This window comes from Cuculus canorus, chromosome 1 (genome assembly GCF_017976375.1).
Source record: "Cuculus canorus isolate bCucCan1 chromosome 1, bCucCan1.pri, whole genome shotgun sequence".
Taxonomy (NCBI): Eukaryota; Metazoa; Chordata; class Aves; order Cuculiformes; family Cuculidae; genus Cuculus; species Cuculus canorus.
The window spans coordinates 18,167,578-18,181,133 of NC_071401.1; the positions used below are offsets into that span (position 1 = coordinate 18,167,578).

At 40.7% G+C, this 13,556-nt stretch overlaps 1 protein-coding gene across 10 annotated transcripts in view; it reads right to left on the reverse strand.

Annotated features, from left to right (window-relative positions):
• Positions 1-13,556, reverse strand: part of TENM4 (teneurin transmembrane protein 4) — a 606,655-nt gene that overhangs the window by 110,133 nt on the left and 482,966 nt on the right. For all 10 annotated transcript variants that reach the window (XM_054066504.1, XM_054066489.1, XM_054066498.1 and 7 more), the window contains one exon: positions 5,221-5,367. In XM_054066504.1, the coding sequence (XP_053922479.1) occupies positions 5,221-5,367 (147 nt within the window). The remainder of the gene's footprint in view (positions 1-5,220; positions 5,368-13,556) is intronic.

Sequence of the window (13,556 nt, forward strand, 5' to 3'; positions counted from 1 at the left end):
TGATGCCTGGCTAAATGCACGGCACATAGCCATCATGAAGGAGACATAAACTGAGTGGCAGAATCTTCACTACTGCAATTCTGGCAAAAGAGAACAGGATGGTTTCATTTCTTCACTCCAAAAGAAAGAACATTGAGCAGGTGATGTAAGAAAAAGGAAATTGCTATACTTCTGTATAATGCTGTGCAATACACCTCAGAATAAATCAGCATTATTTTAATAGGAAATAATCATTAACACAAGCCTTTGGAAGTGTTTTATTGTGAAGAGGCAGCAGAGACAAGCAGACAACTGAACATCAACCTCTAATGAATATGAAGGGTTAGATAATATTGGGGATATCTATATTTTATTTTTCATCTGTTGATTGCCTTTCACAAGTAAAGCAGATTCACTTTGTCTGAGAAGAGTTCTGCAGCTGTTTAACAACTAAAATTTTCGTAGCAGGAAATGAAGGATGCAGTCAGTTCCACTTCCTGAAGAACCAGCAAGCTTTACCCTGTCTGGAAGGGCACTCTGAAAAGCCCCAAACAATAACAAAGGACCTCAAGTTAAGTTACTGTGTTGACCAGACATAACATTTAGACCAAAAGAGCAATTTAGTTTAATATCTGTAATTCTTTCATGGCTTCAGGACAATGAGGTGTATCCAGAAAACGAAATGGTGACTTGGCCAGCTCTCTGGCTCTCAACATGGAGAGAGTCACACAGTTAGATGATTTAATAGAATCATAGAACGATTTGGGTTGGAAGCGACCTTAAAGGTCATATAGTCCAACCCCACTGCAGTGAGCGGGGACATGTTCAACCAGATCTGGTTAGTCAGAGCCCCATCCAACTTGACCTTGAAAGTTTTCAGGGATGCAACATCTACCACCTCTCTGGGCAACCCGTGCCAGGGTTTCACCACTCTCACAATGTAGAATTTCCTCCTAATTTCTAGTCTAAATCTACTTTCTTTCAGTTTAAAACAATTACCCCTTGTCCTATTGCAACAGGTCCTGCTAGTAAGTCTGTCTCCATCTTTCTTGTAAACCCCCTTTAAGTACTAAAAGGCCAAAATAGTGTCTTCCCAGTGCCCTCTCTTCTCTGCGCTGAACAAACTCAACTCTCAGCCTTCCCTTACAGGAGAGGTGTTCCATTCTTTGTATCATTTTTGTGCTCTCCTCTGGACATGCTCCAACTGGTCCACATGTTTCCTGCTTCCTTTCTTCTGAACAACGATGTTTAACACAGCTTTGCTGCCCAATATTATAGCTGTGATACTGAAGAATATCTTTCCCTCTCTCTCTCCATTTTTGCCGTAGATTCCGTTTCTAACAGGAATCCATAGATGCAACTGAGCCCATACTCAGTCTATGGAATCAGTGTCTTCTCAAAGCTCTGCCAAATGCCACTACTCCACTTCTAAGACTTGTCACAGAAGGTAATTTCACTGGTCTTTTAAACCTTCAAACTTCTTATTCTTCAAGCATATGACAGAGCACTCAGTGTGAGGTGAGAGAGGGCTACTTTCAGGTTGTATTTCTAGCCGTGAATTAGAGAGGTTATTTTCTGCCAAAGAGAAGCAAGAATCACTTTTCTCATCTTGTTTTAAGGAAACACCTCCCATTTGTTGTAATACAGGTGGCCTCTTAGGTCAAATGTGCAAAATCCTAGCTTTTTACTCAGGTTGCTAAAGCTCTGTGTCTGCGCTGTTTTCCCTTGACTGACACTGGATGATCACCTGCTCTCAGTTACTTGCTACAAATCCTTTTAACTTGATGGACTTTGTGTTTACAAGTTTAAATAAAGCGGACTCGGGGAGAAACCTAAGTGCTAGCTTTGACAAATGACACTTGTGTGCGGAGAAGAGACTGCTCTCTGAGACACCTTTTTTCTAACCTGAACCGAGAGATTACATTTCACTAAGTTTCTCTTTGAGTGATTTCTGCTTAGCTTGTTATTGTTTAGCTGAAAAGCCTCCAGGTTTAAGAGGCAAACACACCCTGTAATTTGGTACCCATCTCTCTCAGGGTATGATTAAACTGGGATCTGATGAAAAAGATTCTGACTTTGGCTCCCACTATCCCAAGGAATTTCTGGCTGCAGGATTCTTGATTAGCAGACACACGATACCACAGCATGGGAACCCACTTCCCACGAGCTCAAGCAGGCTGAAGCCACCCTCTAACATGAATAGCTCCACTGTGGTGTCTCAGCTTTGAGAGATGCTGCTGTCAGCGGAAAGAGATTTGACAGGCAGCAGTCACCAATCACAGGTAGGCACCTACAAGGTGATATCTGACATAGCTCAGAGATATGATTGTCTTAATCTCTTTCTCTCTGCTGATGGTACCCATGGCACTGGAACAGGCTGCCCAGGGATGTGGTCGAGTCACCTTCCCTGGAGGTGTTTAAGGAACGGGTTGATGAAGTGCTTAGGGACATGGTTTAAGGGAGTGTTGGGAATGGTTGGACTCGATGATCCAGTGGGTCCTTTCCAACCTGGTGATTCTATGATTCTATGGCGACTAGCTCACATGTTTGACTTCTAAAGTGCCATGAAAGGACTGTCATCTCCTTTGTCTAGATTCATGTGCATATGAAGAGAAATTCAGCAATAGCTCTGAAATCCTTTATGGTGAACAGTTGAATAAACCACTTTTGGATAGTTCTGAGCATGCTTTAACGCAGAATCTGTCATACAACCCAAAGAGGAAGAAAACATAGTGTTTATATACTTACTACATGCTCTTTCAAGAGGCTGTTCGGGCCTACTGCTTTGAAGCAAAGCAGTTTCCTGAGGTATAACGCTTCTGGTGACAAAGTGGCTGCATTGAATATGGGCTCAATTCTGCATCCTAAACACAGGTGCTTAGTGTCATTTGACTTGCCTTTGGACATCTGAGAAATCCAAAGGCAGCTGCCACATGTGAAACATGTAGATATGCTCTACTAGAGATCCAAGTTACAGTGAAGAGTGATCCAGAAGCCATCTGGGTACTCCAGGATTTCTCAGATGGTGCTGGACAAAAGGCAACAAGACATTAAGCTGGGACACAGAAAATTATCATAAGATATTAGGAGAAAAACATTCACTATAAAGATGATCATACATTGGAGCAGATTGCCCAAAGAGACGGAATCTCCATCCTAGGAGATGTTCAAGAGTTGACCGGAACAATCCTGAGCAACCTGATATAATCAAACATTCTTTGAGGAGGGGGTTGAACTAGACAACTGCTAGAGGCCCCTTCCAACCTAAATTACTCCATGGATGTTCTTCAAATGTTTTCAGCTCTCTTGCTATAGGAATCAACATAACAACTAGGAAACAGGTCCAGAATCAGCCTTTCTTTACCAGTCCATGTAACCTTATTCAAACCCTTGTAAACAAGAAACTTGGGCTTCAAAGTAGAAGTGCTTCACCACTGCTGATGCCCTTACATCTGAGAGGTTGAAATTCTATATTTGAGCCTACAAATACAGCACAAATGGTCCATAAACACATATGAAAACCAGCTTGAGAATGTAAACGTATACTTGTTCCATTTTCCAGTTGAGGAAAGTCCTTAGCAGTAAGATCAGTGCTCAGTAGCAAAATCATAGGAATAGCATTGTGTATGACACAGATTATCTGTAACCATAATGCACACCATGTACATGTATTTTTTTTTAGTGTTCCAAGGGTAAAGTCAACACTCATTTGTGGGCTCTGACACATGAATAAGCTGTCACACGACAATATGTTACAACCTATCAGTTGCTCTGCTCTAGCTGTGCACACCACTGCTCCACACGAGTTCACCAAATGCAAGCTAGCAGCTGATGTGCGCTAGCTTGTAAACATGTTGATGCCTTTTGTCTCTTCTGTCTGCATCTGCTGTCCTGCAGGCTAGCAAGGCGACAAACAGCTTGTTTCAAGGTGAGGGTAACTGAGTTACAAGGTTAGCACCTTGTATGAGGAGATAAGAGGAGATGGTGTTCCATCAACCTGCTCAGAGTCTGGTTTTTTTTGATGCTATGCAGATGTGGTCTACCTTGCATGTTAGCCTGGATTACTCCTTCTCCTCTCTCTCTCTTTCTAAAAACTTTACAAAGGTTTTGTTGTTTATTTTATTCAATTGAAACTGGGATTACCTTGGCTTTATTTAACATATTTTTACATAACTGATGTGATGAACCTTATTGCTGCCCTCTGTCAGCTGTAAATAGGAAAGATTAGTACTGTGATATTCAGCTTCATGTGAGGCAAAAAGCAACCTTTGTTTTATAGTCTTTACTCTTTGTATGTTTCTCCAAACTTTCCATCTCTTCTAAAGGGATAATTTGGTCCATTTGCCATGCCAGATGTGCAGAGGTATTTTAAATATTCAATCAGAATCCTAGTTGCTGTGAAATAGATAATCACAGTCTTGGCTACATTTATGTATTTTTTTTAACTGTACTGTGCTTGTGAATATGATAAAACAGAGGCTTGCAAAATGCAGTCTCCACTTCACAGTTTGGGTCCTGGCCCAGACTTGTGGTTTACAAAGCTTTTTGATGAGTGACAACAAAACAAATTATGCAGTCTCCCTTATGCCTTAAATTTAATATCTCAACTCCTGCCCTCTAATTCAAACCTTCACACTGCACCAGGGTTTCCTTTGTAATGAGATAACTGTGAATATTAAGTTTGCATTATGCAGGGCGATTATTCACATGCCTGACATCATTACATATGGAACTGTAATCAATAAAACATGGTTTGAGAGGGATTGGATGGCTTGTGGGCATGGGGATCATTCACCAAAGCCTCTAAGTTTCTACAAAACATCCATCTCAATTCAGTAGTGACCTACCCGAGAGCCTTGATGAAAACCTCAGGCAGTGAGGCCAAAGTTCAAACAGTCAGTGGTGTTTGCTGCCTGAGGTGGTCCCATCATATCACTGCTGAGACACCCAGCTGGGGTGGAGTGATAGGATGAGTGCATAGCCTCTGCCTGCTCTCTGGTATACAGACTTGATTTGAGGATAAACAAACCTCTGTCTTCAGCCCTGGCATCCCAAGTCCAAATCCATTTTGTTTGAATTCAAATCTGCTTTGGCTGACTCAGCCTGGCAGACTTCACTGTCTGTTCTCCACCAGCTGTCAAAAAACAATCTGCCCTGCAGAATCAAGGCCAGCTGACTGTTCACCATGCAAGGTTTATAGGCTCTGCAAAGCCTGACATATCACATGTGCTCATGTCCTACCTCCATCGTTGTCTTTCCCATCGCCGCATGCCGTCTCCATGGAAGTATCACAGCCCGCTCCTCTCCAGCCCAGCTGGCAGACACAGTGCCAGCCGTTCATGTCCAGAGTGCATCTGCCGTTGCCGTTACACAAGCCAGGGCATCCCTCTGCAAGGCAAACAGCCACACATTCAAACACATTGGAAAGATAAAGCAGCACAGCCTGGAAAGAATCTAATTAAACAGTTTTTCCCCTTTTCCTTCACTTTATTTCTCCAGTCCCATTTGGTGTCTTCCCACCTGGAGTGAACTGCCCTAATTCGGTATCAGGACGGTAGTGACCACTCAGTGGGCCACTGTCTCCCAGGAGGTTCTCACAGCACAGCCTCACTGGTTAGACTAGGGGAATGGTGAGCTTCAAGGACGCAATGAGATTTCCCTGCTTCATCAGTTGTACAAATCCACCCTGCCCTCCAAGTTTCTCAAAACATTTGCTTTGCAAGAGCAAGATTTTGGGTTACCTAAGTTGCATGTGGAATTAAAGTTTGCGATACTCAGTGAGATAAAGTAACTGTCTTTCAGCGATACTGAGACCTCAGACTGGTAAGCTGCCAAAGCTGGATGGAAGGGGAAGGCACTTCTTACATTAGAAAATATTTGGAGAACATCTAGTTTCTTCACTGCAGTCAATTTGGGTGGCGTTTAGGTGGCATTCATCTCATTCAGTAACAACTCATCTATAATAGAGATACCTTCAACTTTCTCTGTAGTCAGCAGTGAAAAAGACTGTCCCATGGCACAAATCCCCTTGTGTGTGTTAGCTGCCCATACTGATGAGTTAAAGCACACTCTGGAAACTCCCAATTCTCCCCACTGACTACAGAGAGAGCACAGCACAGAGGTAGGAGTTTCTTTTATAGGTGATAAAGCTTATGGAGCACGAACACCAAGCTCCCAGATGGTTCACTAGGGTTTGACTCTCTCATCTGATGACCTTTCACCAAGAATTCCGTATTTTCTCTCCCCTTCCCCCCTCCCCGCCCCTAAGAAAATAGCAGTGTAATTTCCACAGTAAGCAGTGGTGTAAGGGAGGTCGCTTAGCTTATACGGTTCTGGGGGCTTTTTACAGTACCTGCAGAGCTCAAAAATCTTTACCAAGAAGCACTCAGAAATGTAAGCTACACTTTACAGTTTAGGAAACTGAAGTACAAGGGGCTGAAGTGACTGTCAAGGTCACTCAGCAGGACTGATTATACCAGGAAGAGAATTCAGTCTTCCTGAGCCCTGTTTGAAAGTCCTCTCAATTTATATTTGTGTTGTTCAATCCTGACACACAGCCTGAGTTTCTTCAGGCCCTCAGCTTTGCAAGACAGGCTTGTTTGTGAAACTGTGCAAACAACACAGAATTATCCTGACCTAAAGGGTTACAACATGATGGCGAAGAGGTGTGTGTCGTTGCAACATCTGGCTGACTGCATGATGCATGAGAGGCTGCCCAAGGAAGTGCTGAGTCAGCAGGCAGAGCACACCCTGTCATGGTGTGTCCTGCGCTGGGGATGTGGCATTAGAAATGCCTTTTAACAAAAGAATTGTTTCTTTGTGAACTTAACATCTTTTCTAGGATTGTTTTTCTAAGAAGTGACAGATTTACATGGACCAAATGTTAAAAGGAACTAGGGTGGTGAGGAAAAGTCCTTTAAAAGGATCTTAAATAATTTTTTCATAGGAAAAGTCCTCTAAAAGGCCCAAATAATTTTTTTTTCTCATTTACAAATATACTTCTTGCATTTCAGTCTTCTAAAATGTGTATTCTGTGTGTTTAGGGGCCTGTAACATCTGTGTGTATATGTGAGCACACTTTGTGTGTGTGTGTGTGTATTTTGGTATTTATACAATGGATTAGTATTTATATACTACAGAAGAGCTATTTATGGGCAAAGCTACTTGAAATTCTCCATTTTAGTATCCTGCCTTCAGTTACTTACAACAGTGCCAAACTTTTAACCATTTAATCTCATTTCTTTCCCACGCGAGAGCTATTATGGATCTGTTCCGCTACTTTCAGTACAAGCTGAAAGCATTCGGCTGTTTTGGAGAATGAAAGAGGAAGAAGTGTATTACTTGTTAAAATAATCTGCTAAAATTACTTAGCTATGAAGGTAACCCCACTTTGGAGCAGATAAATTCAGTTTGGATTGGACCATCCTAATGGTTGAGACAGAACATTTTCCCCTTCCTTATAAATCAGCCAGAATTTGTCTAGATGAAAAAGCTCTGAAGAAATCTCACTTTATGTGTATTCTGCATTGTTGCATTAGAGCTTCGATGGTGCATCATCACTCAGCACACCTCATGTTATTACTGCTTGGACTCTTTATAGCCCATCCTATAAAATTCTTTTCTATCCTGCAGTTGCAGAGGCCAAGCAGAAAATTCATTGCAAAGGTGCTGTAGACCTGGACAGGAGGACACCGAGAAGCAAAAAGAGTTGAGTGATGAGAACTCGAAGACAGTACTGTAGAAGGATGAGACATGAAGGGCTGGACACCACTAGATTTTTAACACATCAAATAGTGTTAATTCTTGGAGCAAACTCTTATTTTCTGCAATGGGAAGAAGATAGTTTTTATAAGTTTATACTGTAAGCTAAAGACAAAAAGTCTCCAGGGTCTGGTTCCAAGCTATGTAGGAACAGGTCTGAATCCTGGAAATGGTTTAAGACAGGTCTATGAGGTTTCACATGATGAAAATTCAGAGAGAAAAGAGGGATTTCATTTTTTTCTTTTTGTTTTAATTGTATTTTACATTTCATAATCTTTGGAAAAAAGATCTCAAAAGCAAAGATCTAACATTATTAGACAGAAAGGATACTGTAGTCATTGATCACTTGCTCTGAGACTGACAAAAGCAAACGATCGTTAAATGTCTCACATGAGGACTGCCCAATAAGTATAAGGAAAAAGTAATACAACTTGAAAATTAAGAGCTCATATGGAGCTGCATGTGCTCTGCTCTCCCAGGCATAGGAAAGGGGGAATCTGGAGTGGCAGAAAATGGCTGATATAATTAGGACTGGAGCACCTTCTGCATCTGAGGAAATGACATGAGCTTGATCTGTCTACCCTAGCACAGCAAAGGCTGAAAAGACTATGACTGTTTTCCACAAATGCATGAAACAGATAAACAGAGACAAGGGAAAACGGCTATTTAAGCTAAAGAGAATAATGCTGGCATGAGAACAAATGGACATAAACCAAGCATGAATAAATACTGGCTGGAAATTAGAAAGGAAAAAAATCATTTGCCAGGATCAAAAGAATACAGTTTTGGAGCAGCCTCCCAGTAGGAGTATTACGGAGAAGAAGCCTCACTGATCTACCCATAGAGCTCGGCAAATCTATATGAAGTTTTACACAATGTGGTTGTCTAACCGGACTTTAACTGAGGAGACTCCTTTCAGTCCTATTTTTTGAAATTTGTGTGCAATTCATTGTCTATATGAAATGTGCTTCCGACTATTGAAATGGACCTTCAGGATTTCCTCTGAATCTTTTTGATCTGGGCCTCCAGAAACTAAGGCAAGCATCAGGAGGCAGATAGACAGTAGAAAAGATCAATTGGGAGATGAGAGACAGAAGAAAGAGAGAGAATCACATGAGATTATACCATCCCAAAGTGTCTGTTCCTCTTTCTTGACTATTAAAGGAACTCAGCATGACTAGCTGAGATATAAGCATCTATGCTGTAGACATCTAAAGTGGGATAACTCCCACCTTTAATGACAAACTACATTGTTTTGGCATGTTTCAAGTCTAGAAAGCAAATTGACCCCCTCCCATCAAGGAGAGCAACATCTCTGGCTCATAATGAGATAAATCTCTTCCAGGAAGCCAGAGAACTGTTTCCTAACGAGATAAATTCTTCTTCACAGAACTACAAACATAGAATTTTTCAGATACTAACTGCTACATTACAAAGCAAAGCAAAGTATCAGTGCTGTGAGGATTTAAATTGTACCTCTCTTATGTCACAGGTTTGGTAGAAGAGCAGACAGTGAGAAAGGAAACCATTAATAGAAAACAACACAATTAAACAGCAGCTCTCAGAAGAATCACAGCTTCAGAAAGTTAGAAGTTAACATGGATGTGTAGGCCAACGTATCTAGGAGAATAGACCTGTAAGTACTACTATTTCTAAACTGGTTCACTGCATAAAGACTTGCATAAAGGCCACCACTAACACTGCAGAGACAGGAACATACACTATTCCCCATTCCACAAAACGGTGCACTTCAAAGCACTTGACAAAAAGATGACACAAATAAACTTTATCCCTTCCTTTCCCCCATGCTGAAGAATAAAGAAAAAAGATCATTTTGTCTCCAAAGTGCTTCTGAATACCAACACAGTAGGAAGGCTTAATCTTCACAGATTTACACTACCATAATCTTGCAGCTCTGATTTCTCATAGCTAGAGTCACTAATGATCCCTTATTCTCGTTTGAGTTTGTTAACTGTATTTGGGTGACTAAGACAATTAAATATACGAAGAGGGCTTTTTGAGGGGCCAAAATCCCCATTTAAGTGGGTTTCCAACTGAAGCACATGTCAGCGCTACTGAAAGATGATGGTGCTGAGGGACATTTGGAAAGATGTCAGGTCTGCCATATAAGAGACAACACAGAGCAGGGAAGGAATATAAAAAGTGGACTAATTGTGAACTAGACAAGAAAAGAGTATCAGAGTCAAAGGAGACTGTCAACAGAGTAAGACATTATCCTGCCATTTTAAGATTGTTGGTAAAATAATCTGCCTGTAATGATCTGTACAGTTAAGGCCTTCTCTAATTAGAGCAATTATAAACAAGGTTCAGTGGGAATTTTCTTCAAGCCAAGCCTCTTGCCACTTGAAATTGGACTTAAAAGATAAGGCTATTATCTTTCCTCCATTGTCAGCAGGAAAGCACTGATGGCTCATCTAGCACATCTCAACAAACAGAGGCTGAGCTCTGAAACGAGTAGGACACGGCTGAATGCCACATGTGAGGTTGCAGACTCGTGGAGCTTGAGAGCAACAAACAGTAAGTGACCTGCAGCAGTTCTGTAAGACTGAAGAGGAGGAGCAAAGCACCAGCTGATCCCTGCAAATCATGAGGAGTCTAGTAAAGTGTCCTGAAAAACACTCAACTCTCAAACTACCACCATGATATTTTGTGATGGTGGGTATCCAGAAGCCCTTAGTCATCTTGTAAAATGAAGATTAAAAAGTTACTTGCCAGAGCTCCTATTGCTTATAATTGTACAAATAAGGAAACTGGCTGTGGTCAGACCTTGCATTCGCATTGCTTCTCAGACTTCAGGAGCAGCCCAAAGAAGTCACTCCTCAGCTGTCCCTGAATTCAAATGTTGTTCGGTATCTTTACATTTCAGACCAGCTGTTTATATGCCTCACTACAGCATTAACACAGTTCTTTTTTAAGAGCAAAAACTGGTAGCAAACAATAAAAATCAATTATGTTGAAGTACTGCCAGCTTCAATGGTATTATGGATGGACAAGCTCTAAAATCACAGCTCTTTAACAGTAGGCAACTCTTTTCATTCTAAGCATTACCAGTGTTAATTAGGTCCTAGTTTAGAAGCTTCCACTCCAATTCTAGTTAGAGCTTCCTGGTTTTATCATGCTGATGTTTGCTCTTGAAACTTGCCCTCCAATTTAGAGACAGTTCTGCATCTTCTCTGACTTCTCTGGTTTATTGTAAAGCTGTACGAAAGATTCAGCAGTAAATCAGGCTCATCCTTGACAACACAGGATTACTGGGAAGGGATTTCAACCAGAAAGATGTTAATAATTAAGAAAGCAAAAAAGGCATGAGTAATTTAGTTTTGAAAAATGCACACCACGCAGTGAGCCAAGTGAAAAACATGTACTTCTAATGTTTGAGCTATTGCTAATCTTTCCAAAAGAGGCCATGCATGGTAAGAGACAATCTTTTATTCTTAGTATGTTGCTTAACCTGTTTTCCACTTAAATACTCGCTAAATATATAAATCTTTATTCTTGGGCCTAAAGGTGAGTCAAAAGTCTATCCAGAGGAAAAATGACAACTACAGAAGACAATTAAAAAACCTGGGCGACAGAAGGGACAAATCAATACTGAAAGTCCCTGGACTCATGCTTTGCAGGTTGATTTCTCATCTTTTCTATCCCCTTGGGGATTATCTGCTACCTTTTGATCTAACCTCGGGTCCAATACCAGTTGAGACTAAAAGGAAGATTCCTCGGGTTTTGAAATGCAAATCACTGAGATGTGGAACATTAACAAGTGGTTCTGATTGCACTCCCCAGTCATGGCCCATGTATCGCTCTAAGGATGCCACCATTATTCGTCCATAAGCCTCAACAACTGACGCCCTTTCCTTCATCTAAGAAGAATATACGTTTCTCTTCTAATTTAAATGAAGTCAAGTATGCTAAGCAATGAGAGAAAATTAACTACCGCTGAACAATCCAATGATCTACAAATAGGGGTCCAAGTATAGTTCCCACTTGCTGCATTCCACTGAAGACGAAAGCCTCATTTAAACTGTGAACATTTCATATAATTGTTTGTCTTTTCAAACTTTTTCTCTATTTGTGATTGTACCTGAGCCTGCCTTTAAGACTCAATGGAAATGAGAGAGAAACATTAGATTATAAATTCATCTGAGAAGTGAAGTCAGTAGGGCAACCATGTTTCTTGTCACACTGCAAGAGCCCTATACAGCAGAGACTTCTTTTTAACTGTTCACCGGACAAATATTTTGGCAGATCTGTCTTTCTTCATCAGCTTCTCACAGCTGCTGTTTCTGATTGCTCACAACCTGAAAAGGAGGGTAATGCTATGGGAGAAACTCATTTGTTCAACTGGATTTTTTTGTTTATTCAACCAGCACACATATGATGCTGCATGGTGTCACCGCTGTGTTACTGTGTCAAATCAGCCACGCAGAAAGATATCTGTGCCCAAATCAATCATATATATTGCCAGATAGTCATATTTAACAAGATGTGTGCTATTTCAATATTTTTAGAAAGCTAAGTGCATTGTGGAACTGTTTATTTCTATTGAAAAGTCCTGAAGTAATTTAGCTTATTGCTGTAATTAATAAACAACTGAGATTTTTTTAAGACAGGAGATTACCTCTATTCTGTAACAGTTCAATTCTTTTCCTTCTTTGTTGAAGAAAGACATGGGTCCTAGCCTTGCTTCACATTTACAAATAGGAACATAGAGTTGGATTTTGTCATAGTGACACTAATTTCAATAGATTTTGCAGATCTATACAACCAGAGGCTTTGAGGTCATAATATTTTTGTATTAAGGAAAAAAAAAATACCATTACTAAAAGTGTCCATGTAAGACTTTGCAGTCATGGATCAAAAACATGAAGACCACACATAAAGTGCACTCACCTGCTTGTTACAAAATGCATCATAGACATTTAATTAAAACACATCACTGTACATGCCTTCTACTGTATTCACAGATACTTTTGTTTCCTCCTGACTTGCCTTACCTGGATAGGAGGGGTGAGGATGAGAGATGATTTGGAAGGGAGGGCTGGGACAAGGGGACCGGTAGGAACACTGATACGATGTTAACACAGAGTCACAGCAGTTACAGAGGAATTTCCTACCTAAATGACTGGAAAGTTCACCCTTCCAGGCATTAGGGAGCACTTTAGTGATGATAAGGAAGAGATGCAACCTCAACACAGCATGTTCACGGTGCATTTTTTCAAAAGAAACACAAAGACAATAGGAAAAATAGGAAGGAAGAGCATACCTTTCACTACCTTATCCAGATAGTGAGCTTGGGAGATAAAAGACAGGACATTTAAGGTAGGATTGAATAAGTGCATTGCGGCTTACTACGAGACTGTGCAGGTGCTAGAAAGGCAAAGGAGAGTTCACTGTGATATGAAAAGAAAAACTTTGATTATGGGGGAGAGAAAAAAGGGAAAAGGGTGGAGCACAGGCCTCCTCAGTCAAAGAGCTCAAGAAGGCTGTGTTTAGGCATCCAGTCATTAAGATCAGGAAGAGAAACAGGAAAGTTTTATATATATTTATGTGTTTGAACATATATATATATATGTATTTTATACATATATGGCAGAATATTGTAACGGTCTGCTCATTTGCAACAGTTTACCTCTGTTTTACTGACTGTTTTTCTTTCAGTCAGGAAAAACAGAGTCATTTGAAAGTGCTCCATCTCACCTGATTGTCTTATATTTTTTCCACACAAAGAGGCACAGTTCTGTGACCTTACCAGACTGGGAGAGGCTTTTCCCTGGATCTTCTTAAAGGCATTTATA